Source organism: Salmo salar, chromosome ssa18 (assembly GCF_905237065.1).
Source record: "Salmo salar chromosome ssa18, Ssal_v3.1, whole genome shotgun sequence".
NCBI classification, from domain to species: Eukaryota; Metazoa; Chordata; class Actinopteri; order Salmoniformes; family Salmonidae; genus Salmo; species Salmo salar.
This window is the reverse complement of record NC_059459.1, coordinates 23,328,205-23,342,887: the sequence shown is the minus strand read 5'-3', so window position 1 is coordinate 23,342,887 and position 14,683 is coordinate 23,328,205. Positions and strand designations below refer to the sequence as shown.

Below are 14,683 nucleotides of genomic sequence, written 5' to 3'. Positions count from 1 at the left end.
CCATTCCTCCTGACAGAGCTGGTGTAACTGAGTCAGGTTTGTAGGCCTCCTTGCTCGCACACGCTTTTTCAGTTCTGCCCACAAATTTTCTATAAGATTGAGGACAGGCTTTGTGATGGCCACTCCAATACCTTGACTTTGTTGTCCTTAAGCCATTTTGCCACAACGATGGAAGTATGCTTGGGGTCATTGTCCATTTGGAAAACCCATTTGCGACCAAGCTTTAACTTCCTGACTGAGGTCTTGAGATGTTGCTTCTATATATCCACATAATTTTCCTCCTCATGATGCCATCTATTTCGTGAAGTGCACCAGTCCCTCCTGCAGCAAAGCACCCCCACAACATGATGCTGCCACCACCGTGCTTCACGGTTGGGATGGTGTTCTTCGGCTTGCAAGCCTCCCCCTTTTTCCTCCAAACATAACGATGGTCATTATGGCCAAACAGTTCTATTTTGTTTCATCAGACCAGAGGACATTTATCCAAAAAGTATGATCTTTGTCTCCATGTGCAGTTGCAAACCGTAGTCTGGCTTTTCTATGGCGGTTTTGGAGCAGTGGCTTCTTCCTTGCTTAGCGGCCTTTCATGTTATGTCAATATAGGACTCGTTTTACTGTTAATATAGCTACTTTTATACCTGTTTCCTCCGCATCTTCATTGATTTGCACTTTTCAGACCAAAGTACGCTCATCTCTATGAGACAGAATGCGTCTCCTCCCTGAGTGGTATGATGGCTGCGTGGGCTCATGATGTTTATACTTGCGTACTATTGTTTGTACAGATGAACGTGGTACCTTCAGGCATTTGGAAATTGCTCCCAAGTATGAACCAGACTTGTGGAGGTCTACAATTTTTTTTGGAGGTCTTGGCTGATTTCTTTGGATTTTCCATGATGTCAAGCAAAGAGGTACTGAGTTTGAAGGTAGGCCTTGAAATACATCCATAGGTACAGGTCTCCAATTGACTCAAATTATGTCAATTAGCCTAATAGAAGCTTCTAAAGCCATGACATAATTTTCTGGAATTTTCCAAGCTGATTAAAGGCACAGTCAACTTAGTGTATGTAAACTTCTGACCCACTGGAATTGTGATACAGTGAATTATAAGTGAAATAATCTGTCTGTAAACAATTGTTGGAAAAATGACTTGTGTCATGCACAAAGTAGATGTCCTAACCGACTTGCTAAAACTATAGTTTGTTAACAAGACATTTGTGGAGTGGTTGAAAAACAAGTTTTAATGACTCCAACCTAAGTGTATGTTAACTTCCGACTTCAACTGTATGCAGCGTTTACTGTGAATGCAGTCTCCGCGAACGTGGGAACATTGCCTTTACATTTCAATCAAGCTATAACGTGGATCTTCCGTGATACTTCTGCAATGCAGATTGAATCCAGCCTTTAGAGGAGTCAGCTGAGCTGTTAGAGGACAGAGGCATGTGACCTCTCCTGCATGTCTCACATTTTGGTCCCTGAAACCAACCTGCCAAAATGTCCTCCCTCATTCTGTGTTCTCTCCTTGTCCCCACAGAAAAGTAAGAACTTGTTTTGAAGGATTTTACATCCAGGTAATAATTCCAAAACTCAGTGCAGAGTGTTACAGTAAATTGCATTTGGTTGCTCATCTCACTGACTTTCATCCTCTATGTGTTCTCCCTCACATTTTTGCATGGAGACAGCTCTTTTGACAGCTCTTGATGTAAACTGTATTCAATGAATGAACTTTACTCAGATGAAGGAACCTACTGCATGTCTGACATACAGTATAACACAGTATGATGCAAAATCATGTTGTACACTTGATGCCCATAGGATGTCAGTATAATCCAGACATTACACACTTTCATATTCCGACCAGGTAGAACTCTCACTCTGCACAGACATTTCCACACGCTAGATTACAGGAGGATGTTAGAGTGGATCTTAGATTACAGTAGACAATCGATCTTATTCTCCTTCTTTCTCTTTCTCCATCCCTATTCTTCTCCCAGGGGAAATCCCTTACATCAAAGAGGCTGACCAACCTTGTGCCATCATGCTAAAATACAGCCACTCTGCAATATAGAGGAGGACCATTTCTACGTCATTTCTACGTCATTTCTACGTCATCGCCGTCTGCTTTCCACTCAGACGATGAGCTGGGCAGTACATCAGATGTTGCATGTCCAAGGAGAAGGCTTGTTATTTCTTTTACCTGATCTATATCTACTATTGGCGAGGACATTCATTTTGGGACAGATAGGCATTTTAGGACAGACATTAAGACCGGATAATGCCTTTACAGAAAGTCAGTGTCCGGTTACTTCCACCATATCTGATGGACACGCGTGTTCCTCTCCAGCTGAGCTAATGATGTCAGAAATAAAAAAAATTAAGAAACGACAGCTTAACAGTCAAATCTAATCAAAATGTTATTACTATACAGTTCACGATCTGTAATCACACCTACTTTTGTCACGCTAAGGGAAGTGTTGTGCAGTATGCATATATATAAATTATTATGTTTATTTTGCATTGCTTTTATTGCACTACAGTAATTAGCACAGTTTTCATTACACGTGTAAAGTCTCATTCAAGCTGCTGTCTTTTGTCTTCTGTAGAACGCACTTCTTTGTTACTCTCTCCTGCATTTATTTTTATACCATATTTAAAGACACTTAAAAATGTATTAAAGTTGTCCCTTTATCTGTTTTTACTGTCCTGGTAATGAATCAATACATTTTTGTAATGACTAGCAAGGAGTAGATGAACATACTGATCTGGAGTCATTGTTATAGCTCATGATTATATTCACTGATCTGTCGGCACAGACTGTCATCTGCAGTTTAGTTGTTGCCACTAGATGGTGGTAGATTTAACAGAGCATAACATACAGTAGTTTTGGGTATCCGTTAGATTAGAACTGGTCTTCGCTTATTTTACTATAATTTAAGGGAATACGTTGTACATTTGCAAAAAAGAATGCTTTGTTTGTTGATTTTGTTCAAATGTGTTATTTGTTAGCAATTTAGACATTTATTATACTGTACAAAAAATGCTACCACAAAAAGTAAGGGCTCTATTCAATCCGTATCGAGGAAGTTCAGCGTTAGTGTGATTGAAATTTAAAGGCAATTTTCCCGCTTTAGCGGAGACTGCATTCACCATAAACGCTGCGTATGTCTGCTCAATCAGAAATTACCTGCTATGGGCTCGATTCAATCAGTAGCGCTGAAGATCTGCATTATAGCGCGACTGAAATTGAAAGGTCATTTCCGATTGAGCCGACATATGCAGCATTTACTATGAATGCAATTTCTGCGAAAGGCGGGAAAATTGCCTATGTCGCACTATATTGCACCAGAGCGTGGGTGTTCTGCCCTACGAAGTGAATTGAGCCCTAAGGCTTAATTGCTAATATCACTAACAGAGCTTCACAAAACATAACCTTGTCAGTTCAGGCCAGTCAGTATATTTAAGCCATGAGAAACCATGACTTAAGATATTAGTCATAGTATGGACAAAGACTGAGGCTTGAATTCAGCTGCTATAGTTTCCTGCTATTCTCTACTGGTAGGATCAAATGGTAATTGTTTAGACAGTGAAGTTTTTTTTGCAGATGTTTCAGATCTTTGAAGGTGAATGACAGCCAGTGTTTTTTGTCTCAGTTCCAGTTCCCAGAACACCATTGTCTTTCTTCTTTATACCTAAACCAAAATAATGGGAATGGCAATTTCAAAGGGTCCTGTTGACATGTGAGTAGGCAGGAGTAAGAATGATTTATGGATTATGTGATTTCACACACCCATGTTTGGGAAAAAGGAACAATGTGTTGTGGTCTTATGAGAGTCTCAGAGAGAGCTGAGATGGATGTGTCAGATAAAAGTTTCCTTGAACTGGTCTTTGTTTCTTTGGTGGTGTGTGTTGAAGGCTTTCAGTGGTACTGGAACACCTAATCATTGAACCCACCTCATGGCCAAGGGAGAAGAAAGGTGGATAGGTGGAAAGAGAGAGAGAGAGAGAGAGAGATTAGTATGAAAGTGAGGGAGAGACAGGGAAAGTGAGGGAGGAAATTGCGTGAAGGGGGCGATAGTGGGAGAGCAAAAGGGATTTGGGGTTTCAGAGTACGAGAGGGAGTGATAGAGTGAAGAAGGGAAGAGGGAGTGAGCAAGACTGACAGGGGATTCCAAGAGTGGAGAGTCAGCAGTGAGTATGTTTGTGGAAAGAGGAGGGAGGATAAGTATGCAGAGAAACAGAGAGGGTATGGGAGAGAGGTGAGGCTTGGTTTGATTCATGTTGTGATCAGAGCCAATAGAAAGCCCCCTTCTATGTCTAGGGGGAAGCAGAAGTGAGACTCCAAACCCAGCTGGAAACACACAGAGACACTGAACTAGAATACTGAGACACAGAAACCCAATGGCATAGAAAGACATATTACAAAGAGAGGAGAAAGAGATATATACATATTTTGAGATAAATATGGATTATTAATAAACTCAAAGATACAGACTCAGTGGAGAGAAACAGGACCACAGACCTTGGGACACTCAGCTGAAAGTCCACCTCAGGAACCCCTGCTGTTCCAATGGAAACCAACACCAGGATTCCCTCTACAGGACCAGTAAGGGTGGACAGCTACCCCTAACTGAGACAGGATCACCCCACTGTCCTGGGACACTGTGGCAAGAGGTACAGTCACTGTCTTCCTCCTTCTTCATACAGTAGTCTTGGTGGCTGGTCAGTTATTCAGGCTGGAGAGCAACAGGTTTAGAGGGTGAGATTCAATCACAGGAAGCATTTTCCTGAATATTTATGGAAGTGAGTGCTTTCAGTGAGTTAATGGGTATGTGGGTGATTGTTGATTTAGCTAATGAATGAAAGACTGTATTAGTGATAAATTATTTGGCGTGTGTAGGTGTGGGAGAAGCTATAGCATTAAGGTACGAATGTAACTTTGTGTCACAGTGTAAATCCATCAGTGTGTAAGAGAGACTGTAGCCTTGTTTATACCTGGTGCTAACATGGGTCCTTTGTCCTGATCTTGTCTACATTCTGATTGTGCCCACGTTTCCAGAAATGTGTCTACACATGGTATTAAAATGTGTCTGTTATCCATCCACTGTCTGCATTGTGACCAGATTTCCTGGTCCCTTCCTTTACACACATTTGACAGATATTCTTTCAAAATAATATGTATTTATTGTAAGATACATATTGATGTAATCAGTCAATAGTGCCACCTGTCAATGCTTTCAGAGAGCGGAATAATAATGATTTAAATGGCTTCTCTGTCCAGATCTGTCTACACTTGTAAGATATCCAGACACCATGCATGTCTGACTACCTCTGGAGGTGGACAGGACGATCACAATCAGATCACGATGTGTCTTTTGATTGTCTACACCTGTCTAATAATGTGGGAACAATCAGAATGTGGAAAATATCAGGAATAATTATGCAAGTTAGAAGCAGGTATTAACGGGACTTGTGAATATGTGAGAGACAGATGAATTACATGTGTGGGTGAGAGTTTGCGTGTGTAAGCGTTGTGTGAGTAGTGAGCTTGGCTTCTGATCCGATTCACCGCTCCGGTGACGGCTCCACCTTGGACTGATAGCTCTGATTCCAAAGAGGATTTAGGCAGGACACATCTTTGTCCTAATATAAACCCTTTGATATAAACCCTTCCCCACACTCTATTATTTCCAGTTTAATCCAAAGAGCTCTTAGTTAATTAATGTTAGATTTAAGTTTCCGAACACTGTGTGTTTGTAATATTGGAACAATGCATTTAGCATGCTATTCACCTGCTATTCGTTCAGGGTGGAAATCTAAGAAATGAAGGTGTGTCTACAGATGAATCATATTTTGATTTAATTCCTTCATAATTCCACCGCCTTTACAAGCAAAGGAACTCATGAATAACGTCGAGCGAACCTGCCGTTTCCAAGTGGAAAAAGCATTTACCTTGCGATTGAAACAACAACATTCTCGTTGCACTGCAATTTATAAGTGTTTAAGAGCTATTGTTAAGCGCTAAATGAGTATGAGTACACCCAAGCTGTAGGTTTCTTTTAGACCTGAATCTGCCGAGTTGATTTTTTGAATTTCTAATTTTTATTATACAATTTGTATCATATTAAATATTAGCCATTATCGGGAGACACCATCAGTAATACCCACATACATTTATAGCTGTCACTTTAGTGTTCGTTTTCTTCAATTTGTAGTTTACATTTTGCATCATTCCATTCCGTTGACCTTTCTTTTCTCTATCATGTCCAAGTTGTTCCTGAGGGTCGCTATTAGTGCATCATATTAGGATGACGTTGTGCAGTAATTTGGAACATGTAGCCTATTTGAATCATTATGGAACTCAGACCACACCTACTGTAGCAGGTTCAACCTGGAGCCTGGCGCACAGTTCACAACGACTGGACGGTTGATATATCATTATGGAACTCAGACCACACCTACTGTAGCAGGTTCAACCTGGAGCCTGGCGCACAGTTCACAACGACTGGACGGTTGATATATTCATTATGGAACTCAGACCACACCTACTGTAGCAGGTTCAACCTGGAGCCTGGCGCACAGTTCACAACGACTGGACGGTTGATATATCATTATGGAACTCAGACCACACCTACTGTAGCAGGTTCAACCTGGAGCCTGGCGCACAGTTCACAACGACTGGACGGTTGCTATACAGTTCCATGATTAGTGAGGATTAGGGTAGATTCATAGGATTATTATTCAACCCCTATTGGGGGGTCAGGTGCTTTCGGAAGATGGGTAGGGACTCTGCTGTCCTAGCTTAACCGGGAAACTAGTTCCACCATTGATCCACCATTGAGGTTCCAGGACAGAGAAGAGCTTGGACTGGGCTGAGCGTAGGGTTGGGAGGGCCAAGAGACCAGAGGTGGCAGAAATACTGTGTACCTAATTAAAGATACACAGTATTTAAAGGGATGGCTTACGATACATGTACTGAAAACCCTATTGAATGAAAACTCCTATAGAAAATGTGTTGACAAGCAATTGGGAGTGTTTTCAGCAGTTGAATTACATTTATCCAGCGAGCGCAAGGGAACAACGCCTGCAAAGCCCGTTACTCAACTTCATAAGGTAATACCAATGGGTGAGAAGTGGGTAGAAAAGGCGTGCGTAAGAAAGGCGTCATTTCCTAAATTAGAATCGGGCCCTATGTGAGCCACGTTACAATTCCCACCATGTGAGTTAACCCTATTGGTGTGATGTGTAGGGTGTTAGTCTTTCAGGCCAGCAAGCCGGGTTTACTTCCCTGCCCGGTCATTCTCTACAATATGTTGCTCTCACTCTGTGTGTGTACTGTTAAGTGCGGGGTAAATATCTCTACTAATACTGAGGGGGATGGAGAGCAAAGTTCCTCTCCTAACTGCTGGAGACTTGGAGACCAGTAGAGCATCTCTCAGCTGGCAGTAATTATGAAAATTGATTGTGGTGACAAATGGCTGTCCAAACAGCTCAGGGGCATGTTGGCGTTGGACACATTCAACCAAGCTCCTCAAAATGGACATTTTTACAGTTAATGAGCCAGAAGAGGCCAGTTTGGGGAAATGCAAGCCACAAATGAAGATAATGGCATCTAATGTAATTGCCTTCATGTAAAAACAGAGTTTTGTTTTCTGTGTGTGAGCTTTGGCCTGTTGAATTGAATACAATAATTGACGTCAGTTATCCTGTTCTTGTCATTGCTAACAATTTATCTCAGGGCCCATGTGGAAGGTACTGCTTTGAGCTTATTGACTGAATAATTAGTGGATTGCATTATTGAAGAACCCTTGACCTAACATGGTTGATCTGCTAAGATAGAGGCGCTGGTACTTTGGTGCAGACGGAAAGTTCATCCAAGTGTAGCCGCCACTGCGGTCAGTAAAGCTCAAGTTGCCATTGGCAATTCTTACTCTGGGAGATGGCTATCCCAGTTTTGTTTTTGGAGTCCATTATTTGTAGACCTGAGGTCTGAGACGGTTCATTCAAGCGTATAGAGCCTGGTATTTGTGGTTGTGATATAACATGCAGTGGCCCTGTAAGTGGACAGATAGCATGGTCCAGTTCAGCTCGGCCTCACCGATAATACAAAAACCACGGTCTCCCCCCGGCTCAGACTCCATGATGATTGGTGAGAGAGAGAGTCAGGGGGGTGGATGAGGGGGGCCGCAAGCAGTAAAGTCAGGGCTAAAGAGTTTGTTTTGTTTTCCAACAGTCTCTCTGTACACTATCATTATCCCCCCACTTCCCCCCCAACCTCTAAACCGCAATTTGTCTTGCTGGGAGATTAATGGCGATAGCTGGCAGGGTCGTCTGTATCATACTTAGGCAAAGTTTGGAAGTGGAGAAGGACTGAAGCACTGACTGTATAACATATTTGTCATCTGCTGTGTACACAGTCAGGATATACCTCCAACCCCTAGGGCCTTTAAACTCACCAGACCTGGGCTAGTCTTCTTAACTAATGAAGGGGAAATAGAGAGGGAAAACTTTGCAGGAAGCCCACTGTGTTGGATTGAGTTCATCCATTCTGATCAGTAGTCACTGGACATTTTTGGGGACAAATGCATTTGTTTAACTGGTGAGTAGATCATTGAATGATGGAGGAGGGTCATGACATTGAGATGCAGTGGGGACAGAAGGAAACATCATCATTACGTTTGACACTGTGTGGTCAAGTGTGTGTGTGTAAGAGATGTGTCCTTATGATAGAGTTGAGCCAGACTTAGTCGTGCGTAACTTGAACTTTCACAGAAATCTCCTACTGACATCAATGCATGAATTATGTAAACATTCTTATCACACATCAGTTGCTCTGGAAGACACTGAAGAGGTGAAGTTTAACTCCCCCTTGTCCTTCTCATGACCACCATCATCCACCATCCATTCAGTCCTCTTCTCTAAACCCTCCACCATCCTCATGGTTCCTGGGTATACCAGTACCTAGCCCTCCACCATCCTCATAGTTCCTGGGTATACCAGTACCTAGCCCTCCACCATCCTCATGGTTCCTTAGTACCTAGCCCTCCACCATCCTCATGGTTCCTCAGTACCTAGCCCTCCACCATCCTCATGGTTGCTGGGTATACCAGTACCTAGCCCTCCACCATCCTCATGGTTGCTGGGTATACCAGTACCTAGCCCTCCACCATCCTCATAGTTCCTTAGTACCTAGCCCTCCACCATCCTCATGGTTCCTCAGTACCTAGCCCTCCACCATCCTCATGGTTGCTGGGTATACCAGTACCTAGCCCTTCACCATCCTCATGGTTCCTGGGTATACCAGTACCTAGCCCTCCACCATCCTCATGGTTGCTGGGTATACCAGTACCTAGCCCTCCACCATCCTCATGGTTGCTGGGTATACCAGTACCTAGCCCTCCACCATCCTCATGGTTGCTGGGTATACCAGTACCTAGCCCTCCACCATCCTCATGGTTGCTGGGTATACCAGTACCTAGCCCTCCACCATCCTCATGGTTGCTGGGTATACCAGTACCTAGCCCTCCACCATCCTTATGGTTGCTGGGTATACCAGTACCTAGCCCTCCACCATCCTCATGGTTGCTGGGTATACCAGTACCTAGCCCTCCACCATCCTCATGGTTGCTGGGTATACCAGTACCTAGCCCTCCACCATCCTTATGGTTGCTGGGTATACCAGTACCTAGCCCTCCACCATCCTTATGGTTGCTGGGTATACCAGTACCTAGCCCTCCACCATCCTCATGGTTCCTGGCTCGGCTGTTCTATACTTCATTACTTTCTGGTCATAGACACAGCTGCCCAATAGATTACTGTGAACATTGGGACAGTTTCATTGAGACAGAAAGGTTAACAGGGCAGAGCGCCCCAGGGTCAAGAGCAGAAACTAAACAGAGACAGAAACCCAAAGTGGATCATGATAAAGTCATTGTCCCACGTCCAGGAAATCGAGAAGGGATGCACAATTTGCACAGCAAAGAAGTCTTTCAGGGAATTGGAGCTGCCAATGGCTTTGGAGGGCTTTTGGTCCGCTATCAGAATTCTTACTTTATACTGTATATGCAATTCAAGTACAACATCTGTTGCAAAGATTTTTGAGTGATTGACAAATTGTACTGGCATTAATACAGATACATACCAGTAATTTTCTTTCCCAACAAAGGTATTCAACTTAAAGCATACTTCCTTTTCCCAGGAGAAATCAGAAAGACAAATTCTAAAGAACTTTTTTTGGGATTACATTGTGAATTGTATGTGTGTGTGAGTGTTTATGCATGTGTTTATGTGTGTTTATGGAGAGTTTCATCTCGGTCTCACATCTGCCAGTCGGCAGTGTGGAGAGAGACACAGACAGAGCAGTTTATAGTGCTCATAGGGCTTAGGGCTTGGTCACAGAGTGGGAATGGAGACCCACAGGGTACTCTTCTCCTCCCCTAATAACATTCAGATGGGCCTGCTAATGCATGTTTACATATCTGCGGCATAGTTCATGACTAGAGTAAGCAAAGCCCTAATTATTTTACCCGGCGACGAGACCAATAAAATCAACTTCCTTTTCTCGTTATGGGTATTTAAGGGTTTCCTTTGATGGCAAGACATGTTTATTTTTGGAAGAGTTCTGTAGCTGAGAAGAAAGCAAATATAAGTATTGACACAGACGTTGACAAGATGATCGATTGATTAACTCAATGATGCCTTAAAGGGCTGAGTGAAGAGGAGGGGGAAGTTCAATATGACATGTGAACATTCACACACATACATAGGCTAAACACCAAAGCATATGCACACAGACGGAGTGCTGTTACACTGGAATAGCTTCAGGATTGAGACATAACCAGTAGACTCAACCTCGCTACATTCTTAAACCAATACATTCTGGTCACAGTATAGTCACTGTTTATGTACAAAGCTCAATCTTAGTTTTGTACTACTGAAACTAACCTTTCTGTCTAATTTTCCCAAGAATGTTTTGCAGAATCACTCTCCCGGTCCTACTGGCTGGGGTGCTCTGCGTTGCCACCGACACCAGGAAGCCCCGCCCGCAGGGCTCCATCCCCTCACTTTTCAAGACCAAAGGCAACCTGTCGGAGCGTCAGCGCCTGTTGCCGCGGAAACCCGAAGTCCTTTCGTCAAGTCGGGAGGCCCTGGTGGTCACGGAGCGCCGGTACCTCCGACGTGACTGGTGCAAGACACAACCCCTCCGCCAGACAGTGAGCGAGGAGGGCTGTCGGAGTCGTACGGTGGTCAACCGCTTCTGCTATGGCCAGTGTAACTCCTTCTACATCCCACGCCACATGAGCCCTAGCTCAAATCGAGGCCCGGGGTCCGGCCGGAAGAACCACAACAAGGCCCAAGAGCCCTTCCAGTCCTGTTCCTTCTGCAGGCCGCACCGCATCACCCAGCTCACTGTGCAGCTGGACTGTCCGGGGCTGCAACCAGCCTTTCGCCATCGCAAGGTGCAGCGTGTCAAACAGTGTCGCTGTATGTCGGTGGATGTGAGTGGTAACGGAAAACTGTGAGGAATTCTTTGGAACCAGACCATGACAGTCACCATGGACACTAATGTGACTGTGAAAGTGAACGTTAACATGAACATGAATAGCGTAGACATGACAGGGGACAAGCTAGTAGTACCTCTCCCCTATATTGGACTATTCTGCATTATCACTTTGTACACAGGTCTACTGGTCACACAAAATGAACCCTACAGGTACTGGTAGTGCAGAGTGGCCCTTCTATTAGCCCTTTGACTATATGGACAGCTATGGTGAAAACTACAAATTGCAGACATAAATGGATGCTTTGCACAACACCAACTGAAGCACAGACATGTTTCAGTTCAACACAGTCAGGCATATAAAACAACTGGGTCCTTTCGACTCTATACAAACTTGTAATATTACCTTACCATGGACTGATGGCCCCTTTCAGCTGGCCTTTGGGACATTTGGGACATATAAAACCATAAACACAGCACCAAGTTCTAGACTGAAAGCAGAGCTCTTAAGCTGTCTATGGCATGCTGTGGACTGGGCTTACCTGGGGAACTGTCCAGCCAATAGGGCTTCAGACTGAGAAAAAAGAACCTCGTCGGTCTAAGTATCTGCCTATGGATTTAAGAGCCACCTGTGAAATAATTCACACAAATATCAAGCTAGCCAGTAAAGAATTTATATTATTATTTTATGTATATCTGTTGTACGATAAATATATATGTATATGTCAAAGGATAAGTAGTTATAAATATATATAAAATCTATTTCATGTGAAACATCTGTGTGGTCTGAATGCAAACAATGTTGTGGCATTAAAGGATCTGGTTGACCAATGATGGTTGAGAAGAATAGGCTCAACAACTATTCAGATAAAGACTTTCAGGATGATTCATCTTCAATAAATAGCATTTTATCAGGAACAAAGGCGTTATTGCAGTCACCAACAGCTCTACAAGGCTCATACAGAACATAGAACAGGAAAACAATTCAAACATACAAATCATACAGGATATGTCACATACAGATTGCATATCATTTTACATGTAATGTGGATAAGGTCATTTTTTTAAGTTGTATTTTACATCAGTATTACTCACTGAATAATATTATTTCAATATGTAGCTATGGTTCCACAATAAAAAACAATAGAGGATGATGTGAAATCCTCATGACCTACTAAATACCTTGGTACTAAATACCTTGGTACTAAATACCTTGGTACTAAATACCTTAGCAGCTAAACTCAAGTCATGGTTATGTTCATGATTTATTGCATAAACTACAACTGTACATCACGTATCATCCTTCTATGAAACTACAGTGTATGATAAACTGATGATTGTCACAATGCAAGTTTTCACTAAGCAGGTCTGGTTTCCATACAGGTTGTATTGTAATGTAGATTAATTGAATTGGCTCATTTGTCATTAACTAGCTCAGTGTGCTATAAAGGCACTTGACTTGCTGTCTGGTAAGCAAATATATATACAAGCTCACTCTTGTACTGCTTTTTATACTGGAAGGCAGTGCAGGGATGGATAGAAATGGCTTATTGAAACATGATTGTCTTAACTGGTATCTTCTATCAAATGCTACAGGGGAAAGGCTGGATACCACAAGATGTGTTTCGCACTGTAAAACGATGCATTTCTCATTAAAATGGCATCTGTCCAAAAATAATTAACTGTTTAATTAATTCTACAATACTTACTTTGGATAGCACAATACTTTCTTTGGACTTGGGAGAAATCTCTCATTGACAGATAGCGCCAAAGCATGGTACTGTGTTTATATCAAACTTTCCAACAACCTGTTGGGCATACTTACACGTATAACCAGTTGGATGACAGAAATAAACTATTAAAAAAAGAAAAGAACATAACATATTTTTAAATACAATAGCTAAAAAGACATATCAGATTGTGTTGATCTCACTTGTGCAAACTTTTCCTGGGTAAGATTTCTCCAGTCCATTGGCTCAGATCTTCTGACCGAGTTTGGCTTTCTGTGGAATAAAAACAGATGGAAGTGAGTTTCAGACATTACAATGGGGCACATAAATGAATTCACCCCCGCATTTTGACACTAAAATAAAGTGGTGACGGGGGTTGGAGGGGAGATTTATACAGAGATTTTAAAAACGTGGGAGTGAGAAAAGGGAAAATACAGATGTAGGATCTTAATTTGATCACTCCTTTGTTGAGAATTTTCCATGCAGATGAGCTTCGTGATTTACATAAATCGACTGACTATTCATTAAAATCCTATTGCTGCAGGATTATTTTCTGTGACGGTAAAGGTCAAATTAAGTTCCTACATCTGTATTTTATGAGGAATAAGGAGATAGAAAATATACAGAAAGTGGTTAGGAGAAAAGGATTTAGGAAAAAGGAAAAAAGAGACTGAAAGAAAACTCACTATTCCAGAGGACTGTTTGGGTTTGACGCTGTATGAGACCTTCTCTCTGGCTTGTTTGAAAACCTCCTCTGCCGTTTTCAGTCTGAAAAGACACCACTAGTTTCAGCCATGCATTTGTAATATACACACGCTTGCATTTGAAATGTACCTTCTCCTAGAAATGGAGATAAGGTATGTTTGCAGTAGTAAAAGGTCAGGCAACTCAGCAGTGAGGTTTTCCAGGCAAGGTTTGGGTCTCTGCTGTTTATACAGGAGAAAGTTATGGGTGACTAGTTCCAACGTTTTAAGAAGCCCCTTTCTGATCCACTGTGATGATAGAGACAGGTTTAAACCATTCAGTGGCCTGACTCTCAACACTGCACACTGTACAAAAATACATTCTAGACCAGTAAATTCATGTGTGTGCGTGCTTGTCCAAATTTGGTATGCCTTTGTAGTAAGTCAGGTTGAGGGGGGGGGCTCTACATTTCCCAATTGTCTAGATGGTGGTGGGCCAAATAGGTCATGATTACAACTTTGTTTTAATCATTTCCCGCAAATTAAAAAAACACAAGACATTACTTTTTATTTTTACAAATACATATCACAATGTAATCTACATCCAGCAGAACGAAACAATTAGCGTTTGTTGACTTTTCAAATGTTATCTTCAAAACCATCAAACCACTGGAAGCTAACAGAATCGCTCATGTGTTCTTTTCATTATTGGGGTTATGGAACCGATCTGGGTCGTTTCAACCCTTCTCTTTCTTATCTTGTCTATGAATTTGAAT

General features: G+C 42.3%; 2 protein-coding genes across 2 annotated transcripts in view; both read left to right on the top strand.

Moving 5' to 3' along the window:
- Positions 1-3,880, top strand: part of LOC106577065 (regulator of G-protein signaling 7) — a 56,378-nt gene extending 52,498 nt beyond the window's left edge. Inside the window, exons 17-18 of the mRNA XM_014154782.2 lie at positions 1,532-1,568; positions 1,992-3,880. Of these exons, the coding sequence (XP_014010257.1) occupies positions 1,532-1,552 (21 nt within the window). The 3' untranslated portion in view covers positions 1,553-1,568; positions 1,992-3,880. The remainder of the gene's footprint in view (positions 1-1,531; positions 1,569-1,991) is intronic.
- A 237-nt stretch (positions 3,881-4,117) lies between these two features.
- Positions 4,118-12,412, top strand: LOC106577064 (gremlin-2). Its single transcript, XM_014154780.2, has 2 exons — positions 4,118-4,668; positions 10,961-12,412. The coding sequence occupies exon 2, from the start codon at positions 10,962-10,964 to the stop codon at positions 11,514-11,516; it is 555 nt and encodes a 184-aa protein (XP_014010255.1). The 5' UTR covers positions 4,118-4,668; position 10,961; the 3' UTR covers positions 11,517-12,412.
- The last annotated feature ends 2,271 nt before the right edge of the window (positions 12,413-14,683 follow it).